We start from the raw sequence: 23,961 nt of genomic DNA, 5'->3' as shown, positions 1-23,961 counted from the left end.
GAGCCAAGTACATATCTCAGCATTGGCACAGAACGGATGATACCATTGCAGCCCAGAGCTATGTACATAGCTCAGCCTGGGCACAGACTGGAAGATACCATTGCAGCGCAGAGACAGTTACGTATCTCAGCCTGGGCACAGGTTGGAAGATACCACTGCAGCCCAGACCCAGGTACATATCTCAGCCTGGACACAGACTGGAAGATACCATTGCAGCCCATGTCCAGGTACATATCTCTGCCTGGGTACAGGCTGCAATATACCATTGCAGAACAGAGCTAGGTATATATCTCAACCTGGGCGCAGGCTGGAACATACCATCGCAGCTAAGAGACAGGTACACATCTTAGCCTGGGCAAAGGCTGGAAGATACCATTGCAGCCTAGAGACAGTTACACATCTAACCATGGGCACAGGCTTGAAGATACCATTGCAGCCCAGACCCATGTACATATCTCAGCCTGGGAACAGACTGGAAGATACCATTGCAGCCCAGAGCCATGTACATATCTCAGCCTGGGTACAGACTGGAAGATACCACTGCAGCACAGAGACAGTTACATATCTCAGCCTGGTCAAAGACTGGAAGACACCATTGCAGCCCATAGCCAAGTACAAATCTTAACCTGGGCATAGACTGGAAGTTACCATTGCAGCCCAGAGCCAAGTACATATCTCAGCCTGGGCACAGGCTGCAAGATAGCATTGCAGCACAGAGCTAGGTATATATCTCAACCTGGGCGCAGGCTGGAAGATACCATTGCAGCCCAGAGACAGGTACACATCTAACCATGGGCACAGGCTGGAAGATACCACTGCAGCCCAGACCCATGTACATATCTCAGCCTGGGAATAGACTGGAAGATACCATTGCAGCCCAGAGCCATGTACATATCTCAGCCTGGTTACAGACTGGAAGATACCATTGCAGCGCAGAGACAGTTACATATCTCAGCCTGGTCAAAGTCTGGAATATACCACTGCAGCCCAGACCCATTTACATATCTCAGCCTGGGAACAGACTGGAAGATACCATTGCAGCATAGAGACAGTTACATATCTCAGCCTGGTCAAAGACTGGAAGACACCATTGCAAACCATAGATACCATTGTAGCCCAGTGCCTTTTACATATCTCAGCCTTGGCAAAAGCTGGAAGATACCATTGCAGTGCAGAGACAGTTACATATCTCAGCCTGGGCACAGACTGGATGATACTATTGCAGCCCAGAGCCATATACATAGTTTAGCCTGGGCACAGACTGGAAGATACCATTGCAGTGCAGACCCATGTACATATCTCAGCCTGGGAACAGACTGGAAGATACCATTGCAGCCCAGAGCCATGTACATATCTCAGCCTGGGTACAGACTGGAAGATACCACTGCAGTGCAGAGACAGTTACATATCTCAGCCTGGTCAAAGACTGGAAGACACCATTGCAGCCCATAGCCAAGTACAAATCTTAACCTGGGCATAGACTGGAAGATACCATTGCAGCCCAGAGCCAAGTACATATCTCAGCCTGGGCACAGGCTGCAAGATAGCATTGCAGCACAGAGCTAGGTATATATCTCAACCTGGGCGCAGGCTGGAAGATACCATTGCAGCCCAGAGACAGGTACACATCTAACCATGGGCACAGGCTGGAAGATACCACTGCAGCCCAGACCCATGTACATGTCTCAGCCTGGGAATAGACTGGAAGATACCACTGCAGCCCAGACCCATGTACATGTCTCAGCCTGGGAATAGACTGGAAGATACCACTGCAGCCCAGACCCATGTACATGTCTCAGCCTGGGAATAGACTGGAAGATACCATTGCAGCGCAGAGACAGTTACATATCTCAGCCTGGTCAAAGTCTGGAATATACCACTGCAGCCCAGACCCATTTACATATCTCAGCCTGGGAACAGACTGGAAGATACCATTGCAGCGTAGAGACAGTTACATATCTCAGCCTGGTCAAAGACAGGAAGACACCATTGCAAACCATAGATACCATTGTAGCCCAGTGCCAGTTACATTTCTCAGCCTGGGCAAAAGCTGGAATATACCATTGCAGTCCAGAGACAGTTACATATCTCAGCCTGGGCACAGGCTGGAAGATACCATTGCAGCCCAGAGCCATATACATAGTTTAGCCTGGGCACAGACTGGAAGATACCATTGCAGTGCAGAGACAGTTACATATCTCAGCCTGGACACAGGCTGCAAGATAGCATTTCAGCACAGAGCTAGGTATATATCTCAACCTGGGCGCAGGCTGGAAGATACCATTGCAGCCCAGAGACAGGTACCCATCTCAGCCTGGGCAAATGCTGGAAGATACCTTTACAGCCTAGAGACAATTCCATATCTCAGCCTGGGCACAGGTTGGAAGATACAACTGCAGGCCAGACCTATGTACATAGCTCAGCCTGGGCACAGACCGGATGATACCATTGCAGAGCAGAGACAGTTATATATCTCAGCCTTGTATCTGTGACCAGGCTGAGATATGTACCTTGGTCTGGGCTGCAGTGGTATCTTCCAACCTGTGCCCAGGCTGAGCTATGTAACTGTCTCTAGGCTGCAGTGGTATCTTCCAGTCTGTGCCCAGGCTGAGCTATGTACATAGCTCTGGGCTGCAATGGTATCATCCAGTCTGTGCCCAGGCTTAGATATCTAACTGTCTTTAGGCTGCAATGGTATCTTCCAGCCTTTGCCCATGCTGAGATATGTAACTGTCTCTAGGCTGCAATGGTATCTTCCAGCCTTTGCCCATGCTGAGATATGTAACTGTCTCTTGGCTACAATGTTATCTTCCAGCCTTTGCCCAGGCTTAGATATGTAACTGTCTCTAGGATGCAATGGTATCTTCCAGCCTTTGCCCAGGCTGAGATATGTGTCTGTCTCTATGCTGCAATGGTATCTTCCAGCCTTTGCCCAGGCTGACATATGTACATAGCTCTTGGCTGCAATGGTATCATCCAGTCTGTGTCCAGGCTGAGATATGTAACTGTCTCTAGGCTGCAATGGTATCTTCCAGCCTTTGCCCAGGCTGAGATATGTAACTGTCTCTAGGCTGCAATGGTATCTTCCAGCCTTTGCCCATGCTGAGATATGTAACTGTCTCTAGGCTGCAATGGTATCTTCCAGCCTTTGCCCAGGTTGAGATATGTAACTGTCTCTAGGCTGCAATGGTATCTGCCAGCCTTTTCCCAGGCTGAGATATGTAATTGTCTCTAGGCTGCAATGGTATCTTCCAGCCTTTGCCCAGGCTGAGCTATGTAACTGTCTCTGCACTGTAATGGTATCTTCCAGTCTGTGCCCAGGCTGAGATATGTACCTGGGTCTGGGCTGCAATGGTATCATCGAGTCTGTTCCCAGGCTGAGATATGTAACTGTCTCTATGCTGCAATGGTATCTTCCAGCCTTTGCCCAGGCTTAGATATGTAACTGTCTGTGTGCTGCAATGGTATCTTCCAGCCTATGCCCAGGCTGAACTATGTACATAGCTCTGGGCTTCAATGGTATCATCCAGTCTGTGCCCAGGCTGAGATATGTACCTGGCTCTATGCTTCAGTGGTATCTTCCAACCTTTGCCCAGGCTGAGATATGTAACTGTCTCTAGGCTGCAATGGTATCTTCCAGCCTTTGCCCAGGCTGAGATATGTAACTGTCTCTAGGCTGCAATGGTATCTTCCAGCCTTTGCCCAGGCTGAGATATGTACTGCTAGAGAACAGTCCCAAACTCTGTTACCAGTAGGGACTATATCTTCCTTTATAAAAGATCTGCAAAGTGGTAATGTTTTAAAAGTCCCAATGGCCTTAACCAGGTCTGGTAACCCACAGCAACTAGTTGGATGTTTGGTTTAAACAAATGACCAATGAATTACACCTGATGATTAGTTTCTATGGGCTATGTGATCCAGTGTAAACTTTGCAGCTTTTTTGGGGTTGATTTCATGGCTCCCTATGGCTTTATTCCTTACCTCTTCACATTATTATTGGGCAGAAGCCCTTGTACTTACAGTTACAGTTGTAAAGCTATCCCTTATAGGTTTAGCCTGGTTTTACACGCGCCCTGCAGACTGATAAAGTGTCTGGCAGGAGGGTGTGACTTCCTCTTTGGCTGCTCGTCTGCTACCTGATGCAGCACTCCATTGAGCCTGGGTGCAGACACAGGCCCCAGTAAGCCATTCCATCCAAATTAAAGTCGAGGTAAAGTAAGAACAGGTTAATTTATATTATAGGACTCTCTAGGAGAGTTACACAGTTAGGATTTATATAGAAAGAGCAGCTCATTTGCTCCATCCAGGAGAGTGAGTAAAGGAGTAGTCTCCTAACTGGCTTACTTGCCTTAGATTAGGGACACAGAAGTGCTAGGGACATAGGCCAGCAATTAACCCTGCCCTTACCTCTACTAAGAGAAGGGATTAACCGGTGAGCTGCCTCCTACCATTCTGTTGGCTGTTGTATCCTACCCATACCTCTTTATGAGAAGGGATAAACGGAAGGCACCATACTTCATCTGCTTGATTTGCTTTAACATCATTTGTGCTATTGAATACCTGTTACCTCATCTGAGTGAGTATTGATATCCCTGCATTTACAATACGGTCTTGGACAAATAAACAGTTCCTTTGTTTTGCAAGAGCTCCTGGCATCCATTATCTATTCTTAAGTCAGCATTTACATCTAATACACTACACAGTGGCAGTGGGAGGTATAGGTCAACAACATCCTCCAGTAGTTTCTCCCATATAGCGGAGGCCCATCCTGATGTATGAGAGTCGCATGTAACCAATGCTCTACTACTAGCCTGGTTTTGGTCCAATATTGCCCAAAATAGTGTTACAGCACTATGGTGTAAGTAAGCAAAAGTAAGCTTTGCCCTTACTTAGGAAATCCCTATATGGGGTTAATTCCAGCTAAGGGCTAGGCCTGTTAGAGTTATAAAAGGGGGGTGAGATCCCCATGCATTGGTAGCTATGTCCTAAGGATAACTAAACATTTCCTGTTAGCTGGGAGATGAGAGGAAATCAAGGCAGGACCTAGGGGTAGGCAGAAGCATGGAGGAGCTAAGACCATAGGCATGTACCTTTTCTGCCTCCTCTAACCCTTCAACCCTGCACATTGGATCAACAGCTTTAGTTTTTAAGGAGCTGCCAAATGGGGACCAGGGAAGTTATTGCAGTTGCCTCAGTGTCTTTGTGTTCCACTTGTTGGAGGGTGGATGATGCCAAGAGACTAAGGCAAAGTAGAACTCAGCAAAAAAAAAGTGGGTAGTACAAATCAGGATTAGGTGGCAGATCAGCCAATTTGAAAAGCAGAATAGTTAGTACCCTAGGTGCCACCTGCCAGCATAGGGAGAGGATAGGCTTAGGGAAAGAGACATTTTTTCTTGTGCCAACCTAGTGACTAAAATTGCAAGCAAGTGCCTAACAACTGGGCAGTGATTTCCCAGTGATTTAACCCCTGTTGCCTCTGTTATTTCATTATTTTGTTTTATATAGTGTCTTAATTACTCTTATTCTTATTTTACCTTTTTCCAGCTTACAACTAAAAAGACAATCTGGTTATCAGGGGTCACTGACCCAGCATCCAAAAACTGAATTCACTCTGAGGGCTCTGGTACACGGGGAGATTAGTCGCCCGCGGCAAAACTCCCTGCTCGCGGGCGACTAATCTCCCCGAGTTGCCTTCCCCCTGCCATCCCACCGGCGAACATGTAAGTCGCCGGCGGGATGGCAGACGCGGCGGCGCTATTTCGCGCAAATCGCCGAAAAAGACTTGCAAGGCTTTTTCGGCGATTTCCCAAAATCGCCCCGCCGCGTCTGCCATCCCGCCGGCGACTTACATGTTCGCCGGTGGGATGGCAGGGGGAAGGCAACTCGGGGAGATTAGTCGCCCGCGAGCAGGGAGTTTTGCCGCGGGCGACTAATCTCCCCGTGTACCAGAGCCCTAAGGCTTCATTTTTTATTGACTTTCATTTCTATTGTTTCTCTTTCTAACAATAAGCCCCACTACTATTCATCTTTGCTTTTAAAAATGCTTTCTGGTTGCTATGGTAATAAAGCCCCAGCAACAACATTGCAATTCAAATTCCATGCGGCTTTAAACTGCCTTACAAATAAAAATGGACACATTAAAGATTAATTTGATACTTTAAAAAGTTTGTTCTCAAGCCAGTTGTTTCCCAACTATGGGCTCTGCTACAGGGTAATGATGTAGCGAACATCGCCAAAAATGTTCGCGAACCCGTTCGTAGACTTTCGCCAAAACTCGCGAATATTCGCGAACTTTGCGAACCCCATAGACTTCAATGGGAAGGCGAACTTTAAAATCTAGAAAAGCCATTTCTGGCCAGAAAACTGATTTTAAAGTTGTTTAAAGGGTGCCACGACCTGGACAGTGGCATGCAGGAGGGGGATCAAGGGCAAAAACTTCTCTGAAAAATACTTTGTAAAAAAAACGCCAAAAAAAAAACGCCAAAAATAACGCCAAAAAATAACGCCAAAAAAAAACCGCAAGCTATTCCTATGTATATGCATAGGCGATAAAACGAAGCGAAAAAACGCGGCGGAAAAACCAAGGCGAAAAAACGCGGCGCCAAAAAAAACCGCGGCGAACCCAAAGTGGCGAATTAGTTCGCCGCGAACAGTTCGCTACATCTCTACTACAGGGGCCTGGAGCAGTGCTGGTGGGGCTCAGACTAAAAGACAATAAGATAAATAGGGCACGTTTATGGGGTATTAGTTCTCAGGCCATTGCCTTCATCAGTTTTCCCTTTGGAACAACTCATCACTTCCTTATATAAACTTCCAGGGGCAATTTCTGCCTTTGAGCTATCAAAACCTTCTGAAGACACATAGAGCTAACATGGAGCTACTTAGTAGCAGCTACTTGTCACAGCTACTAAACACCCTGCCATACACAATACTGACAATTGCCTCTGCTAAGACATATATAGAGACAGTTATCAGTAAATGATCAGCATTGTCTATTTCTGTCGTCATCAATAGTAGCTGCTACTAGTAGCTCTGTGTGTCCTTACCCTAAAGTTGATTCCCAGACTCACACTGCCATCTAGAGACTGGAATGTGTAACACATAACCAGTATGGAATGCTATAGTGCATTGCATCTACCCCTTAATGGTTTTTAATTTGTAGTAATTTAAATTGTACGGTCCCAATGTTATAGCCACAGACTGCTGTAGTATCTGGTGACGTTCCTTTAGCACAACTTGTTTTTCAACTAAGCCGACACCCAACTCTCTGTGCCAACCATTTTATCCCAGCTTAGAATGAGGCCACTTGCCTTCCATTGTCTCTTTGTTTTTATTCATTTCAGCCAGAGATAGTAACAAATTCCCTGTTTACCTGAAAAAGTTATGTTTTCCATTACAATAGTATGCATTTTAGGCAGCAAATAGATTTATAGGTGCTTGCAGCATGCTGTGTGGCAAAAGCAGTTTTGGGATAAACGATTTCTATTTAAACCGAAGGTTTGGGAAAATGTATCATATATATATATATATGTATGTTTATCTTTATTTATAAAGCGCTACTTATGTATGCAGTATTACAATAAAGACAAATAAATAAAAGATACAGTTGCAATAAGAGTCAAAAACACAAGAGGATGGAGGTCCCTGCCCCGTAGAGCTTACAGTCTATATGGGAGGGTAACTTACAGACACAAATAGGCAAATATAAGTGCTGTAGGTCACAGTGGGTGACACTGTATATATATATATATATATATATATATATATACACTGTATATATATATATATAAATATATAAATATATATATATATAGTGAATATCTGGCTGCATGGTAATCTGTGGAGCCTAAATGGCGAATAGAAGTGGCAATGTTTGCTCCAGACCCATATTTATGAACAGCAAGAAAATTAGCCCATGTGCTGCTGTGTTGTGTGATACAAATTTATTAGGAAACAACCCAGCTCAATCTTTTTGGGGGTGTTTATAGAAATAACTGACAAAGGCACTACAACCCCAGGAACCATTTTTCATAATCAGCCAATATTAACCAATATAACATTTTGGATAATCCAGGCCTCTCAGCTGCTTTTAAAATCCTTGATGACAGATTGATTGTATGTTTCTTTCTTCCTTAATCTGGTTGGGTCTGTATGGGAGATTTAGTTTCACCTGCTGGCTTTGAGTAGACCCCCACTTGTCAGTCTGTCTGTTATCTTTTATTCTTCTACGCTGCTTCTCCTGGTTTTCTCACTGGAAAATCTGTGGGAAAGGGTGCTGCTAAAGAGAGATGTTATACTAATCAGCCTATATCAGATGACACAGAGAGACAGTGAGAAGGATGTGGCCTCCTTTCCATACATCCTCTATGTTTGCAATATTTTCATTTAAAATATTTCCTTTATTAATTAGAGCACTCTGTCCGGGAGATTTAGACATTTTTTACACAATGATCTGTCTCATCTTACCTCTCATACGTCATATGCTTCTCCTTGTATTGTTATCCTGAATAAATTCACATGCATTACTTAAATGCTGAATGCTAGGAACATTATGCTTGCTTAAGAAACTAATAATGTGTGCAAAAACAGTCTGAAGTCTAGCATGGGATTCACCAACATGGGCAACATGCAAACAGTGCCCTGGACATAATACCACCCGCAGGCCGGTGTAATTCCAGGGATCCCTTGTGTCTGTGCACCTTGTACTTTGCACCTTTTACCTTATTCTGCATTGTGGACACAACTGACTATTTCATACAAGGTGCAAGTATAGAAGAGCAAGTATTGATGCAAATACCTTCATGAATAGCATGTGGCTGAAAGCAATTTGGGGAATATATAATTAATATTTAATTAAATATTACCATAGTGGGAGCTTCACAATGGGGAATTTTACTCATTTTCAATGAGATTAAATAGGCACATATGACCACCCCCTCTTAATTTTTTGGGTGGGATGCTAAACTTATTTGCCACAAGCTAATCCTGTTTGATACCTTCTACTTCTTACCTGTTTTATCCACAAAGTTTAACCGGCCAACCGGTTTGTCTCTGGAGTTTTTCACCTTTTGTGGTTTTTTTTTTTCTGAACAGACATTTAAACATTATCCCACGCTCAACTTTTGGTCTAGCCCATGATTTCCAAATAGCAAATTTATGTGTGCTTCACTGGAATTCATAACCTTTCTTGCCAAGTCTCTCTTAGCCCTGGCAGCAGCTCTCTGTGCTGTTACCTGGATTATTGCTGCAGTGTATGCCATGCCTAAGTGAATTATATCTAAATCAGGGATCCCCAAATTTTTTACTTGAGAGCCACAATCCTATCCCTATGCTGGCTCATGTAAAGTAAGTGTTGGGAAGCCAAAAGGGGTGCCAAATAAGGACTATTTGGTAGCCCTATCCTGCTGGCCTGCAGGAGGCTCTGCTTGGAGTAAAACTATGCCTCTGTGCTTCCAAAACTTGCCTATAAGCCAGAAATGTAAAAATGGGCATTTGCTTTGAGGCCACTGGGAGCAACATCAAAGGGGGTGGTGAGCAACATATTGCTCCTGAGCCACTGGTTGGGAATTGCTGACCTAAACCACAACCTAAACCACACAGGAACAGCAACACCAACAAGTGAAAGTGTATAAAAGTAATTGCAATACAATGTACTGTTACCTGCAATGGTACAATGGGTGTGTTTGGCCCAGAAAGACTACTATAGTTTATATACACAAAAGCTGCTGTGTAGCCATGGGGGCAGCCAATCAAAGGAGAAAAGGCACAGGTTACTTAGCAGATAACAGATAAAACCTTTTCTTCTTTGAATGGAAGCCCCAAAGGCTATACAGCAGCTTATTAAAATAAACTATAGTAGCGTTTCTGTAGCAAACACACGTGTCTTACCAGTGCAGAGCAACAGTACATTATATTTTAATTACTTTAAAACAATTTAATTTTTTGGCGTTACTGTTTCTTTAACTTGCTTGTTCCTACAGCCCTGGAGCAGCTAACTCTTTGGGCCGTGAGAGACGGGGAGATTAGTCGTGCCGCAACAAATCTTGTCGCAGGCGACGAATCTCCCCGAAATGCCATGCCACCGGCTAGAATATAAATCGCCGGTGGGATGGCATACGCGGCGCAGCGATTTGCCAAAATCGCTGAAGTTGCCTTGAGAGGAAACTTTTCGGGGAGATTTGTTGTACAGGGACTACATCTCCCCGTCTACCACGGCCCTTAGGGTGAGGACACATAAAGCTACTAGTAGCAGCTACTTGTCACGGCTACAGAAATGCTGTTCATTTACTGATAACTGTCCCTATGAGTGTTTTAGCAGAGGCAATTCTCAGTATCGTCTATGGCAGGGTATATTCTAGCCTTTAGTAGCTGTGACAAGTAGCTGCTACTAGGTAGCTCTGTGTGTCTTCACCCTTAAATCTCCAATCTCCATGACTGTATGCCCTGCAGGTATTTATGCCTTTCCTTTAATGCACTGCTTAGATTTATACGTTGTATGAATCTTTTCATGCAGTCATCCATTAAGGCATCTAATTTAGTTATGCAAAATGTTTGAGTATATTTCTGAATAAGAGCTAATTTATATGTATCCTATAATCTACAGATACCAAAGATCCAAATTCTTTTCATGAAGAACAATACGCACATACAATCCCAACTTTCAAGGCTGGTTTCCTTTTTCATCGAAACTTACCCATACCTGCATATGTGATCACACACACAAGCTCCCTTTTATCCTAATTTAGTGATATTTGATCCAAGCTTGGGAAGAGCAAATCCAAAGTAACTTGTGTTCAGCCATGAGAACGCGCAGGAACAAAATAAAAAAGGGACTTGGCTCATGATTTTTTCCCTTTTTTATAACAGAGAACAGGTTCCCGGCTCCTATAGCAACGGAAAGCCACAGGTCAGGTGTCCAAGGTACGCCTATAAAACTCCCTTATCTTAGCTATTTCCAATCAGACAGCCTCTAACCAAAGACTCGCCCTGTGTAAGTAAAAGATTTTATATTTACTTCTCTCCAAATAAAGTCCAAACTTCACCCGGACAAGCAGAGAAACCAGATTTTAATCAAAGCAGGTAATCCTGGGACTTCTGGGGAGAAAGAGTCAAAAGTTTTACATTTGTAGACAATGGGGAAATATAGAAATGTGCAAATGAAGTATATGGACCTTGTGTTACAGATTGTATGCTACAAGGAAGAAAATATGCAAAAATATAAAAGTATTGAATTTGTATTATAGTTACTGCAAGGTTTTAAGTATAGGTTTTAGCATTTAAAATAATTATATTCATCATATTTTTCAGTTCTTGACAATAATATGTAGATTCTGGGTTTTCTGCAGTTCTATTGATATAAAAAGAAATTTTGGATTAATATGCATTTTTTTGTATTTTAGCAAATAAGAGATTATTTTTCTAATGGATCGAAAATCTAGATGATTTAACATTCAGAATGATGGATTCTGTTTTGTATACTATTAACTATAATGTGATTTTTTTTTCTGTTGTGTTTCTTGCTAAACCTTATAAACTGTAAAAGGACAAAACGTATGCTAAGATTTTGATTAAGAATTTGATTTAGCATGAAAAAGTATTTACACATGTATTGAAAAAAAAAAAACTCTTACGGAAATGGAGGTTGGCCACCCAAAGGCCAAATCCTCTCATATAAGCTGCAGAGCTGATGTATACACATCCAGTATTGCCATATTGTTCTGACCATCATTTGGTATATAAGCCAAATACCATCACTGAATTCAAACCCACATTTACTTCTTGGCTATTAAATGTTACTGATATGTTGGTTGTGCCGACACCCTCTGTGTAGCTGCTTATAGACAACATCAATAGTGCCAGGGTCAGGCAGGGGCATAAATATAGAGAAAGCAGACCCAGCGACTGCAGGTGGGCCCAGAAGGTATAGGGGGCCCAGTGGGGCATTAACTGATAGGCAGTTTAACCTGTGCCCAAGGTTCAAGTTACTTTTAGTTGTTTTTAATTTATTTTTCTACATTTTATTACTAAATGCTATTTGCCAAAGAGAGGCTTATGTATCATAATTTTTAGATTCATTGTTATGAGTTGGACATAATAATTTTACCTAAAAATGTTTTAATCTGAAACCCTAAGTTTCACACAGCTGAACTGACGTGAATCTCTATCATTTGATCCCTACAACAGAGTTCTGAAGGCAACTGACAATATCCACAATGTATTTTCCAATGATAGAACTGACACTTGTGCTGCTTGCATCCTCCAACTTAGCCATGTCGGTCAGAAAAGAAATCCGGGCCCCGCAGACACTATCAAGAGGTGCTGTATTCTGTATTTCTCTAACTTAAATTTACACAACTGTTTCTGGTCATATCACTAGTGGAGGCAATTGGATTTGTGGATTAAAGAAAAGGAAATTTAGCAGGGGTGAATTTGCCCCATCTCTGGAAAATATACTACTGCACAACAAATTCATTGTCTGCATATGGTAAAGTAACTTTTGTTTTTTTACTGGAAGGTGCTGCTGAATATGTTGTAATGACATTAAAGGGATTTTATCATCAATTATTAACTCTACTATCATTATGAATCTTCATTTCCAAATTAAAACCTGCAGATTTACTTAAATCACAGAAAAATATGACTATTAGTATATCTGCCCCATAATGTGAGACAATTTGCAATTGATTGTTATATTTATTTTTCGTGGTTTTTAAATTATATTGCTTTTTGTTCAGCACCTCTTTAGTCTAGGATTCCAGCAGCTATCTAGTTGCTAGTGTTTAGTATACCCTGGCAACCAGGCAGTGGTATGAATGAAATACTTGGAGAGGAATAAGAGAGGGCCTGAATAGAAAGATATGTAGTAGAAAGTAACAATAAAACTGTAGCCTCACAGGGCAATAGCTGTTTAGCTGCTGGGGTCAGTGACCCCCTTCTGAAATTAGGAAAGAGGCAGAACATGAAGAGAAATAACTGATAAAAATCTAAAAAAATTATCACGAAGTTTCTGTCAACAAACAAAAAGAAGACATTTTAAAAACTCAACATGTTTAAAATAGGATTTAAAAAATATTTTCTAGGTTGGGGAGATGATATCTCATGGGTGCAAACATATGAAGAAGGACTTTACAATGCAAAGAAAAGGTAATTTTGTGTTTTTCTAAGTTAAATGTTTATATAAATATAGACATACATATATGTATTTGTACAGTCCAGGGTGGCGCACTCCTAAAACAATAGTTATGCCTGGGAGCTGAAATAGAAATGCAATACAACACTTGTTTAGTGCATTATGAAAGGAATCAAAGTCTGGTATTGGTTACCAAGTCTTGTGCCAAAACTATATTGTTAAAAAAAATACCCTACTCCAGCAGTTGGAGGCCCTGCTGTCTTCTCTCTGCAGTTAAAGGCAAGTAAAAACAAACACAGAAGGCACCTAAACATGCAGACACCATTATGCGCCATGTACTTGTTTCTGATTGGCTCCCACTACAGATAGGAGACAAAGGAGATTATTTACAGCATAAGGTACAGGGTGCAAAAGTGCAAAAAACAGGCACAAGGCACAATTGTTTTTGCACTTGCACCCAGTCTCACACTAAGTGCCCATGGTGCAGGTTTTTGTGCTCCTAAATAGACCACAAGGCCCTGCACATTGCTAATGAATACTGCACTGCCTGTGTTCAGCAGCACTGTATTCAAGGGGGTGGGCTGTAGAAACATAGGCATGCCTTATAACTCCCCTTACCTGCCCCTAACATCATTTGGACACTCAATTAGGTAGTGCTGATGGTCACAGGAGATAAGTATAGGGATGAGCTGCACCTGCAGTGCTGCATCTTGTACCTTGCAATGTTCCTCATACCTTGTGCTGGTGGAGACAGTTGGCCAGTAAAGGGAAAGCTAAAGGGAAAACTTCCACTGAATAAATCCTGTGCAGCCAAGTAGGCTGCAGAACACAAGGCCCTAGACTGCTGTGCACTCTGTTTACTCCTTGTTCCACTAATATTCCTTTACATACAATTTACGATAGTGTTTCTGCCAATTCAGCATGTAGACTACATTATAAAAAAATATTTTTAATAAGCAATTAGATCTGTATAAATCATGTCATTTTAAATGTCACTTAAAAATAATTGGCATAACTGAATACCGTTTCTTACTACAAACAGCCAGGGAAAGTCTGATAATTATAGTAACAGTTGTAGCAGCTTGCCTTTTGTTGTTCCCTGTGTGCCCTACATACACAGAGGTGCTTTTATAGTAGAAAACAAAATGAGCTCCTTCTTCATGTCATATAAAGGCACTCAATGTACAAGTCATATACAATGTCCTTTATTTTTTTTTTACAGAAATAAGCCCTTAATGGTAATTCATCATTTAGAAGATTGTCAGTATTGCCAAGGTAATTATCAGACTTGTGATGGATTGATGGCTGAAAGTGAATTGAACATACCTGTACATTACATACAGTAGTGATTATCTGCAAGATGCCTCATTTAAACACCAGACTTCTATGTAACTTGCCAATGGAAACACAAAATGTAACAAACAGCTTTGCCATGTTCATTTATTACCCTTAATAATATAAACTGCCAAAACACTTACATGCTTGTCTGTACAAATACATCTGTGTATACCAGTCTAATGCACTGTTTGATTTATTCGGTGCTGGGAGTATTGGGGCACCTTTCCCCCCCAAAAAAACTCCTCCACTGACCTCACCTTCATGGTGTCGCTTGTCTTTACCATGTATACCTGTCAGCCCAGCACATAGTGTGGGGGAATTAATCTGCAAGGGGCTTCTGCCCATTGGAGCAGCAGCACTAGGTTTTAGCCCTAACTTGATAGGTACTGTGTAGTACTAATTTGAAGGCACATGGGCACTGGTGCCTATTTTGCCCTTTAATAAATAGAATGTAAGACTGGAAAAGAAAACATAAACCACAGCATGCAAGGAAGAGGGGTAAGAATGTAGTATGTCATATATAGTACACTCCCTCAGTATCCAGGAACACAACTGTGCAAGAATGACTTGCTCCCTCAGAAGAAAGAGAAATTCCACATGGGATCAATTCTTAGCAGTGATTAACCTGGGAAAATCATGCCAGCATGACCCTTGTCAGTTACACAGGATATAAAGCTGGAGTAGAGGAGTAGAGTTATCCTTCCTCCGACACTGAAACTCAAGCTAGAAACTCTGGTTCAAGTTTCATAAGCAAAACCTTTTAAACCCAGAAAAGTGGTTTAATGTTCTTGTATCCCAGCATGTCCATAGATTAGGTTTTGTAAATTATGTTTATTTAAGTCAGAGGAAACATTTCAATTTCCATATTCTTTCCTGAAAGAAGCAAGTGACCACTTCAACTATAGGGAGGTAGGCAGTGGGTGGTCTTGCACAGAGTAACCCATTCTAGCTGTCTTATTACAACAGGGTGGGCAAATGAGGTTACCTGCAAGTTCCACCTCAACAATTGTGGCATTCTACTGGGATCCAATGTCACATTCCGGGAAACTTCTATTTATTAACACAGAAAAGCAGGATATTTGCCAAATGCGATAGTGTCCTAAACAGCCAAGCAATCAATTGAAGTGTCGGGTATCCCAATTACACCAGCAGAATACAAAGATAAGCAGCAACAATCCAACTGACTTAGACTGGGCTCCATTCCCAAACCTATACCAGTACATTGTCTGACATACTTCTTTTAATGGAAACAATAACTACATTTTACTTAATTCTTTAGTTTGCTAATTCATATATTATAAAACACTAGAGAATGTAAAAGAATAACATATTTTTAGTAAGAAGGTTTATTACATGCACTGTGCACTGTATGTATGTGTATATATATACATACAGTGCACAGCAGGCTTTGGATATTATTTAACATTTAACACCTTACAAATGCAGCTTTGGCCTGGCTTTGACTTTAGTCCATCTCTAAATACAATACATACTGTATGTGCATTGTACTAATATTTGTATTTCACTTCTTGTATTTCATAAATAGTAAAACAGGGCAATTAATAACTTGATGTTAATTCAAGAAGCATTTATTTGTAATAACTCACAGGCATGTAACCTTATTTAATGGAGTGCACACAATTTGTTATATATTTGTTACTTTGTACATAAGCTAACATGTAACATAAAATCTGCAGTGTGTCTATTATAGTTATGATGCAATCCCAAAAAACAAGAATTTAATAGTGCCTTATATGCCAATAGATTCCACTAAACTAATAGTGACCTTATAGTTTGTCTAGTATTCCTGAGAAATAAATAACTTAAGTAATTAAGAATAATCTTTCAAGCACTTTTATAAATGTCTCCATGCCACCATTACTTATATCAGGCCACCAATTTTTAACAAAATCTCTGCTCTTTGGGTACTAGAGGTATGATGGATGCTCTGCCTTTACTTGGGTTGCATGATTTAACAGACTCCCCTCTGCAACCTTCTAATATTCCAACGTAATTACACTGAAGGGAAAAAGCAAAGCACTGAATAGATGTGTTGTTAAGAGACCAACACCTGCAGTGGAAAATGCAATAGCAGGTGCCTGTGAGCTGGAAGCTTTAGAACCTTATTATGAAGACAGACAGTTTCTGTTTCCCATGCTTGTGGCTGAGTAATCAAAGAAATTAGGCTGAAAGACTAATCCAGGAGAATCTGCTGTTTTATAATGCACTGTTGTTGTAAAGTCCAGTGAAGAGCTATTTTTTTTTGGCATAGAAAAGAAGAACCCTTATGTATGTCCTAAGCCCAGCTGCCATGTGGACAGATTTAGGGAGGGCCAGACTGGGCCAGCAGGACACCAAGAAAAAACACAATGGGCCTGGCACTTGGGGAGAACCTTGCCTCAGATGTCACTTACAAATTTAGCATCGGAGCAGGTCCAGAGGGGGCCGCAACATTGGTTCAGAGAGTGCATCCACTGCGACACTAAATTTGTAAGTGTAGAGTGGGAGAGAGGGGGAGGAACTGGGGCTGCTGCTGCTGCCTAAGGCACTGGGGCGCACAGGTAGGCAGTGGGGCCTCTGGTGCAGCAACCCCGGTAGACCTTCCACACCTCAGTCCCACCCTGGGTTTAGGACTTGCAAGAGTGAGAGTTCTTCTGCCATGAATTTAATAATTTGTTGCCACAATCTTGGGATTACCTGAGTAATCCGGAATGGTCAGCCCTGCCCATAGGGTGTAGCTTCAATTGCATTAGGTACAACAACAACAACAACAAACATTTGTAAAGCGCTTTTCTCCCGTGGGACCCAAAGCGCATAAGCTTGTCTCAGATAAGTTATGTGGACATAAATGCCAGGCTAAACAGGTGGCTTTTCAGTTTTGATTTAAACGTGTCCAAGGTTGGAGCTGTCTTGATCCCGTTTGGCAAGGCGTTCCACAGGGTAGGGGCAGCATGACAGAAAGCTCTGGATCCAAAGGTTTTCAGTTGAACTCTAGGGATGGTCAGATTATTGGATCCATTTGATCTAAGATTGTGGGAGGTGTGACATAGTTGCAGCAAGTCCTCCAGGTATCCGGGGCCCAGGCCATGTAGGGATTTGAATGTTAGCATCCCAATTTTGAAAAGGATTCTCCATTTTATGGGTAGCCAGTGCAGTGAGCGAAGGATTGGTGTTATGTGGCAATGGCGGGGTTGGCTTGTTAGCAATCTTGCGGCAGCATTCTGTACCAGCTGCAGGCGGTGTAGGTCTTTATTTGGAAGGCCTGCATAGAGGGCATTGCAATAGTCCAGTCGTGATGAGATGAAGGCGTGAACTAGGGTTGGAAGAACCTCAGAAGGAATGAGGTGTTTCATTTTTGCAATATTCCTTAGGTGAAAGAAGGAATGTTTCACCACAGCTGAAATTTGGCTCCTGAAGTTTAATTCCCCATCAATTAGTAAACCCAAGCTGCGCACAGTGTTGGTCTCATGTATAATTTTGAATTGGATTAGTTTTCCCCTAGTACTGATAAGAGGGTAGTAGATATTGGTCCAGATTCAACTCAGTAGAAACAAATGGACAAGATTCAATTTGAGATGCAATTCAATTCAGAAAAACTTATCTCACAGTTTATCACGTCAAAACTCTTGAAATCTATGGGAAAAACTGGAACTGAATTATGAGAAAAGATTTTGCTTTTTCTCTGGAAAAATTAAAACAGTACCTTGTACTTGATTCCAACTAAGATATAATGAATCCTTATTGGAGGAAAAAAACAATTCTATTGGGTCTATTTAATGTTTACATTATTTTTTAGTAGAAGCAAGGTACAGAAATCCAAATTATAGAAAGATCCCTTATCCAGAAAACCCCACGTATTCTGGATAACAGGTGCCATACCTGTATAACAAATATTTGGATTCAATCACTATGACTTTATAATTGCTAGAGTACAGATACATTTAACAGATTATAAAAACAAACAGGAGAATGTTAAAAACCCAGGCCACCGTGGTTCCCAGTAAAACCGTTATCCCTGAGAACATTTTCATCAAATGAAATCAGTGATTCTCCTAAAAAAAGTTTATAACTTGGAAGTTGAGGCTACTGCTTTATTTTACAGCTTATTTATGAAATATAGAATTATCTTTTTACGTTTTAAATTCTGGACTGTGCTTATATATGGGCTATTACCATACAGGCAAGCAGCTGAGCAAATGCAGCTTCACAGGACTTGTGTTGTTATATAGCAAGAGGGCAGGGAGAGTACTTGCCAAGTTTTCCCTACAGTCTTGTATTAAACACTGGAAGAGAGCGTAAGGCTTCCTAAATGTAAAAAAGGGCTGAGCAGGTGCATAAGTAGAAGTTAGTGGACTTCAAAGAAGACCCGTGTTGCAAGCATATATAGAAGCAGCTATTGGTGTAATCATAGAGGAAGCAGACCCTATGTGGGGACCGTGGGGTCTAATTCCAAATACAAGTGTATTTATCTTATTTTTAGTTAGAGCCCATCTATTTCCATGACATATACATTACCCAAGTCACATAAATGGCTCACTTAGAAGCCCAATAATTCTTTACTGTTTCTCATCACCTCGGAAATACCAGAGGGTTGGTGAACTGTGCAGCAGGACAGAGAACAAAAAGTACCACATCTGAAGCCAAGCTCAGGCATTGCTTAAATAACATCATAGCAGTGCCAGTGTCTGACCCACTCATCCTGAATATAGGGTCTAAACTGTAAGTACATAGGATAGGTGAATGAATAGGCTGGCTGGATTTAAACAGTGGGCGACCCTAGCCTGCGCCATTTGTCGTTCTCTGCCCTCTCCTTTGCATTGAATGTGCACATCCACGTATGCGCAATAGATTTGTAATTATTATCCCATATTGGTAGAGTGCCAACAGTGATTTACATAGACATTCACATTAGTCCCTACCCTAGCATGCATGCATTGCAGGTTTACCTTCAGTTCTATAAAATCTGTCCCCCAAAACTGTTTTCTTCTTTTGTATAAAGTAGTAATTTGTTTACAGACATATTTCTATATAAATCCATTCTTCTGTCATCAGCATTGAAGAAAGTATTTGCAGAAAGTGATGAAGCTCAGACATTAGCCCAAGAGCAATTCATAATGCTCAACCTTATGGTAAGTGATTTTGCATAACAGTATGTACATCAATGTATAATGAATGTCAGACACTGTCTGTTAGGTGAGGCATATGTTTATATGTAAATGTGTTTGGACAATTAGCAATGCTAGACTATTTACATTCCCATAGAAATGAAGAACATGACACGAGGGTGTAACTTTGCACTCCTGGCATCCCAGCAAAGTACATTTCTGGGCCTCACCTCCAAGCAAAGCCTTAGCTACTGATAATCATACACTTACATAAGGAAGAACATATACAGCAACACACTCCCTACAATCTAGGACCCAAGAGAAAGCTTCTTGCTTCTGCCTTGTTGAATAAGGTACAAAGTACTAGGCTTACAGATCCATGGAATCCCTAGAATTGAGAAAATGTTAAGGTGGCCATACATGGGTAGATTTAAGTTGGAAATCCAACTCCATTATACTGATTTGGCAGCTTATCTGCCCGTGTATAGGCCCCCCCCAATGGGTTTCCATGATCGATATCAGGCAGGTGTCAATCGGGCAGGTTTGATTTTCCCGTCAGATGACCGCATCAGCTCATTGATGCAGTCCTTGGTCTGACAGCTCCTATGCTCTTCATTGCAATTCATTGGCCCTAGGGCCAAACAATCAAAGTAGCCCGATATTACCCACCTTCCCTTTACATGCTGCTTCTATACATATAACTTACACCTAATAATTTGCAGTTTTCAGCACTGGAACATTAGCCAGCAAAATGCAAACACAACTTGTAATTTACCAATGTACGGCTTACTCTACTCAGCAGTTGGTCAAAATTATGCTTGATTTCCATGAAAAATGTTTCAATGCAGTATCATACCTGAATTAGGGAATAAATTCTATGTCAGAGCCAGGCCAACACAAATGGGTACCCAAGGCAAGCCCCCAGGCCAATCCCACTCCCTCGGCAACTCCTCTCAAGAACAATATAAATGTTGCATTAAAAGATTTATCTGAATCTGACCTAGTCAATAGGTCAGATTCAATTTGATGAGAAAGCTAATCTCCTAATTCAATTGCAGATTTTCCCATAGAGCCAGATGTAATTCAGTGACAAAAACTTATCTCACTACTTATCCCATGGAAACTCTATTGATGTCAATGCAAAAAACTGGAACTGAATTAGGAGAAAAGTATTTTCTCCTTAGATAGAATCTCGCACATAAGGTTATTACATGATGCAGGATAAACTAGCATGTTGTCTTGGAGTTTAATCTGGCCCAATGTGTGCAGTTGTATAAGGTTTGCAAGGACACGGGGGGGGGGGGCAATGTCTTTTGGATCTTTTGGATTGCATTAATGTATACATATAAAGTTCATGCGCTTACATTTTCACATTTTTTATATTAGCATGAAACAACTGACAAAAACCTTTCCCCTGATGGACAGTATGTGCCTCGGATAATGTTTATTGGTAAGTAATAAAGGCATGGATGCTGTATATTTCTCTGAACTACTGTGGTTGCTTTTTCGCTGCAAACATTTTTGTATGCTAAATGCACAAGAGCCACAAATATCCTTTAAATTATATCCTTATAAGCAATGCTTAGTGATGTCTCCAGTTATAAATGATGCTCAGTGATGTAATTTGTGTCATATGACTCACTGACACTTGTGTGTTATAATAAATAATGTACCCCCTTTAGTAAAATGTGAGGATATTGGAAGTCACCTCGGAGTTACATCAACAAATGTCTTCATCTTTGTGTCTTTGGTCAGGTGGTAATGGAGCTCCTCTAAAAGCCCTATATTTTACAACAGGGGGGCACATTATTATGCACAGAAATGTCCAAATAGAAAGCACTCACAGATCAATTGGAAGAATACATTTAAATCCACTACACATCAACGCATTTAAATACTTAAGGGACTGTCCTCCTGATGACAGTTCCTTGAGAAATAAAACGCTATGATGTGTTGCACTATGTGGATTAAACTGTATTTTTACATGAAATAGATCCATGAGTGCTTTCTTTTGAACATAATTGTGATATATTGATTAGCACCCCGATAAAAACAGCAGTGAGGATTGTCGATCACTATATCATATTCTTATACATGTTTCTTTCCAGATCCCACTCTTACAGTTAGAGCTGATATTACGGGAAGATATTCCAATCGTCGTTATACTTATGAGCCACAGGACCTACCGCTATGTAAGCAGCATTTGTCTACATTTTTTTCCATATACTGTATATATATAAACTTTTGGCCTTCTCTTGCATATGCTATTTTGCGCATAGTGGCACCATGTAGCTGTTTGTGGTCGTTGACTTAGCGAGGGAGTATGCAAAGGTTTCTCCTGAGCTGATGCACTTGTAGAAAAATTATCAGCCAGTGACATCCATATGATCTGACCTTTATTCATTAACATTATGCAGTATTTTGTGGGACTAAAGCTACACCTGACCCAAGTGACACCCAATGTGCCACTAAGGAAATCCAAACTGGTGATTACTACTTGAACGCACACCCCAGTCCGGCCCTGACTATATTATGCCAACATAAATGCCATTCACTTACTGACTTGTTTCTGTGCCATCTCGTCCTCTCTTTTGTATTCCAAGTTTCCCTTACTGCACTTCTGTCACTTATTTGTTACATTATCTTATATTTATCTTACATTTCTTTTCAGTGATAGAAAATATGAACAAAGCGATACACCTTTTGCAGACTGAACTATGAGCGCTTCCAGTTACTGCCAAATGAATGTAGGACCCATCCCTGCCATCTGAATCCAACATAGTGACTGTAATAGGGGCACAAGGAGGAGCGCAGTCTCCTGTGGTTATAGCAGGATGCTAAATATATTGTTCTGCTGCAGAAGAAATGATGGGTATACAATCTGTTACATGCATTATACTTGTTATAAGTTCTTTACACATTATTCTTGCAGCTTCTGGCCTAAACTGTGTGAAATACATTTAAGCCCTGCCAGCTGTACAATATCGCTCTTAGAGCTGTGCCATGCTGTGTGCTGTCTGGCAAGATGCAATGTAGTACAATAAAAGACACCCTGTGGGTTATGGGTTACTTGGTATGAATAAATGATTGTCACATCTAATATCTGTGTTGCATTCACACGGGTAGAGATAATAAAAGTTGTTAGACAAATATGTGTGATGCAAACTTTTTTTTCTTAGTTTGGAATTTCAGCAGCTATCTGGTTGTTCAGGTTCAAATTACCCTAGCAACCAGGCAATGGTTTGAATGAGACTAGAATATGAATAGGAGAGGGCCTGAATAGAACCATAAGTAATAAAGACTAATAGCAGCATCGGACTGTGCCGCCGGGGCACCGATAACACACACTACAATTTAACTTAAAGGTGAATTATCCATTTAATACACACAGAACACACATAAATATAAAATGAAAGGAAATACAAGTTTTTTGTTTTGTAGGAATGACAGGATTCTCACCTAAAGCCAGGATTTGTGGTAAGGCCACAAAGACCGGGGCTTAGGGTGGCATGTCACCCAGCTGCACCTGAACTTTGCTGACATCCGGAGCACTGGGGTCTGGGCACGCTTGAGATTTCCCCAGTGCTCCATGTGTGAACTAAAAGGATGTGTTTGAAAGTGATCCTAGGGAGGAGAAGGGAGGAAGGGTGTGGGACACTGGTGGCCTCTGGGCACCCAGTAGAGAAATCACACACCTTAAAAGCATTTTAGTGGTTACACCTTTGTGTACAAAATGATGCCTGTGCCCCTTTCTCTGCTTTCTTAGGGCTAAACTTCACAAGCAGTTTTCATCCGATTCTGTGAGACAGATTTAATCTGATCCTCCAAGCACCCAAATGTTAACAGTTTTTATTAAATGATGCATCTTGTCTTTTCTCATGTAGTGCCAAAGCCTGGGGGCTGGTTAACTAAATTAGATGAATTGCACCAGCGCAATTGCCCATAGCAACCAATCAGTAATTTATTTTAGCTAGTTGTCTACTAACAGTTAGTTTCAATAAAGATCTGATCGGTTGTTATGTGCAACTGGACTGGTGCAATTAAACAGCTGTACTTGTAAATCAAACAACCCTATGGGCTAAATTCCCAGGGATTTTCTTCAGATTTTGTGGGTCAGATTTAATCTGAGTCTTCATGCAACAGCACCAGGCCCAGATCTGTGGCGAGGCCACAAAGGCCCGAGCCTAGGGAGGCACAAATTTAGGGGCGGCATGGTGCCCCGTCGCAACGATCTGCAAAATTTGATCTCCATAGACTGTAATGTTAAGTCTGATCAGATAAAATCAGATGGTGTGTTTTGTTCCTGCATCTACATCCGACAGTCAAGGTATTTTAATGAGAAACACCAAAGATGAGATGTCACACACCACAGATGTTATCATGTAGATG

The 23,961-nt window shown here is 41.4% G+C and overlaps 1 protein-coding gene across 4 annotated transcripts in view; it reads left to right on the top strand.

Annotated features, from left to right (window-relative positions):
* Positions 1–22,722, top strand: part of agr3 (anterior gradient 3, protein disulphide isomerase family member) — a 33,178-nt gene extending 10,456 nt beyond the window's left edge. Inside the window, exons 2-9 of one of the 4 annotated variants that reach the window (XM_031903319.1) lie at positions 10,867–10,920; positions 12,184–12,315; positions 13,080–13,143; positions 14,352–14,404; positions 19,520–19,596; positions 20,959–21,022; positions 21,681–21,764; positions 22,244–22,718. In XM_031903319.1, the coding sequence (XP_031759179.1) occupies positions 12,213–12,315; positions 13,080–13,143; positions 14,352–14,404; positions 19,520–19,596; positions 20,959–21,022; positions 21,681–21,764; positions 22,244–22,293 (495 nt within the window). In that variant the 5' untranslated portion in view covers positions 10,867–10,920; positions 12,184–12,212 and the 3' untranslated portion in view covers positions 22,294–22,718. Of the gene's footprint in view, positions 1–10,866; positions 11,080–12,183; positions 12,316–13,079; positions 13,144–14,351; positions 14,405–19,519; positions 19,597–20,958; positions 21,023–21,680; positions 21,765–22,243 lie in introns of those variants that run through there. The other 3 variants (XM_012964546.3, NM_001006908.1, XM_031903320.1) reach the window with 3 other exon arrangements.
* Positions 22,723–23,961: the final 1,239 nt, after the last annotated feature.

The sequence above is a fragment of the Xenopus tropicalis genome, chromosome 6 (genome assembly GCF_000004195.4).
Source record: "Xenopus tropicalis strain Nigerian chromosome 6, UCB_Xtro_10.0, whole genome shotgun sequence".
NCBI classification, from domain to species: Eukaryota; Metazoa; Chordata; class Amphibia; order Anura; family Pipidae; genus Xenopus; species Xenopus tropicalis.
The sequence above is the reverse complement of the archived record's forward strand: the minus strand, read 5'-3'. Positions and strand labels throughout refer to the sequence as shown.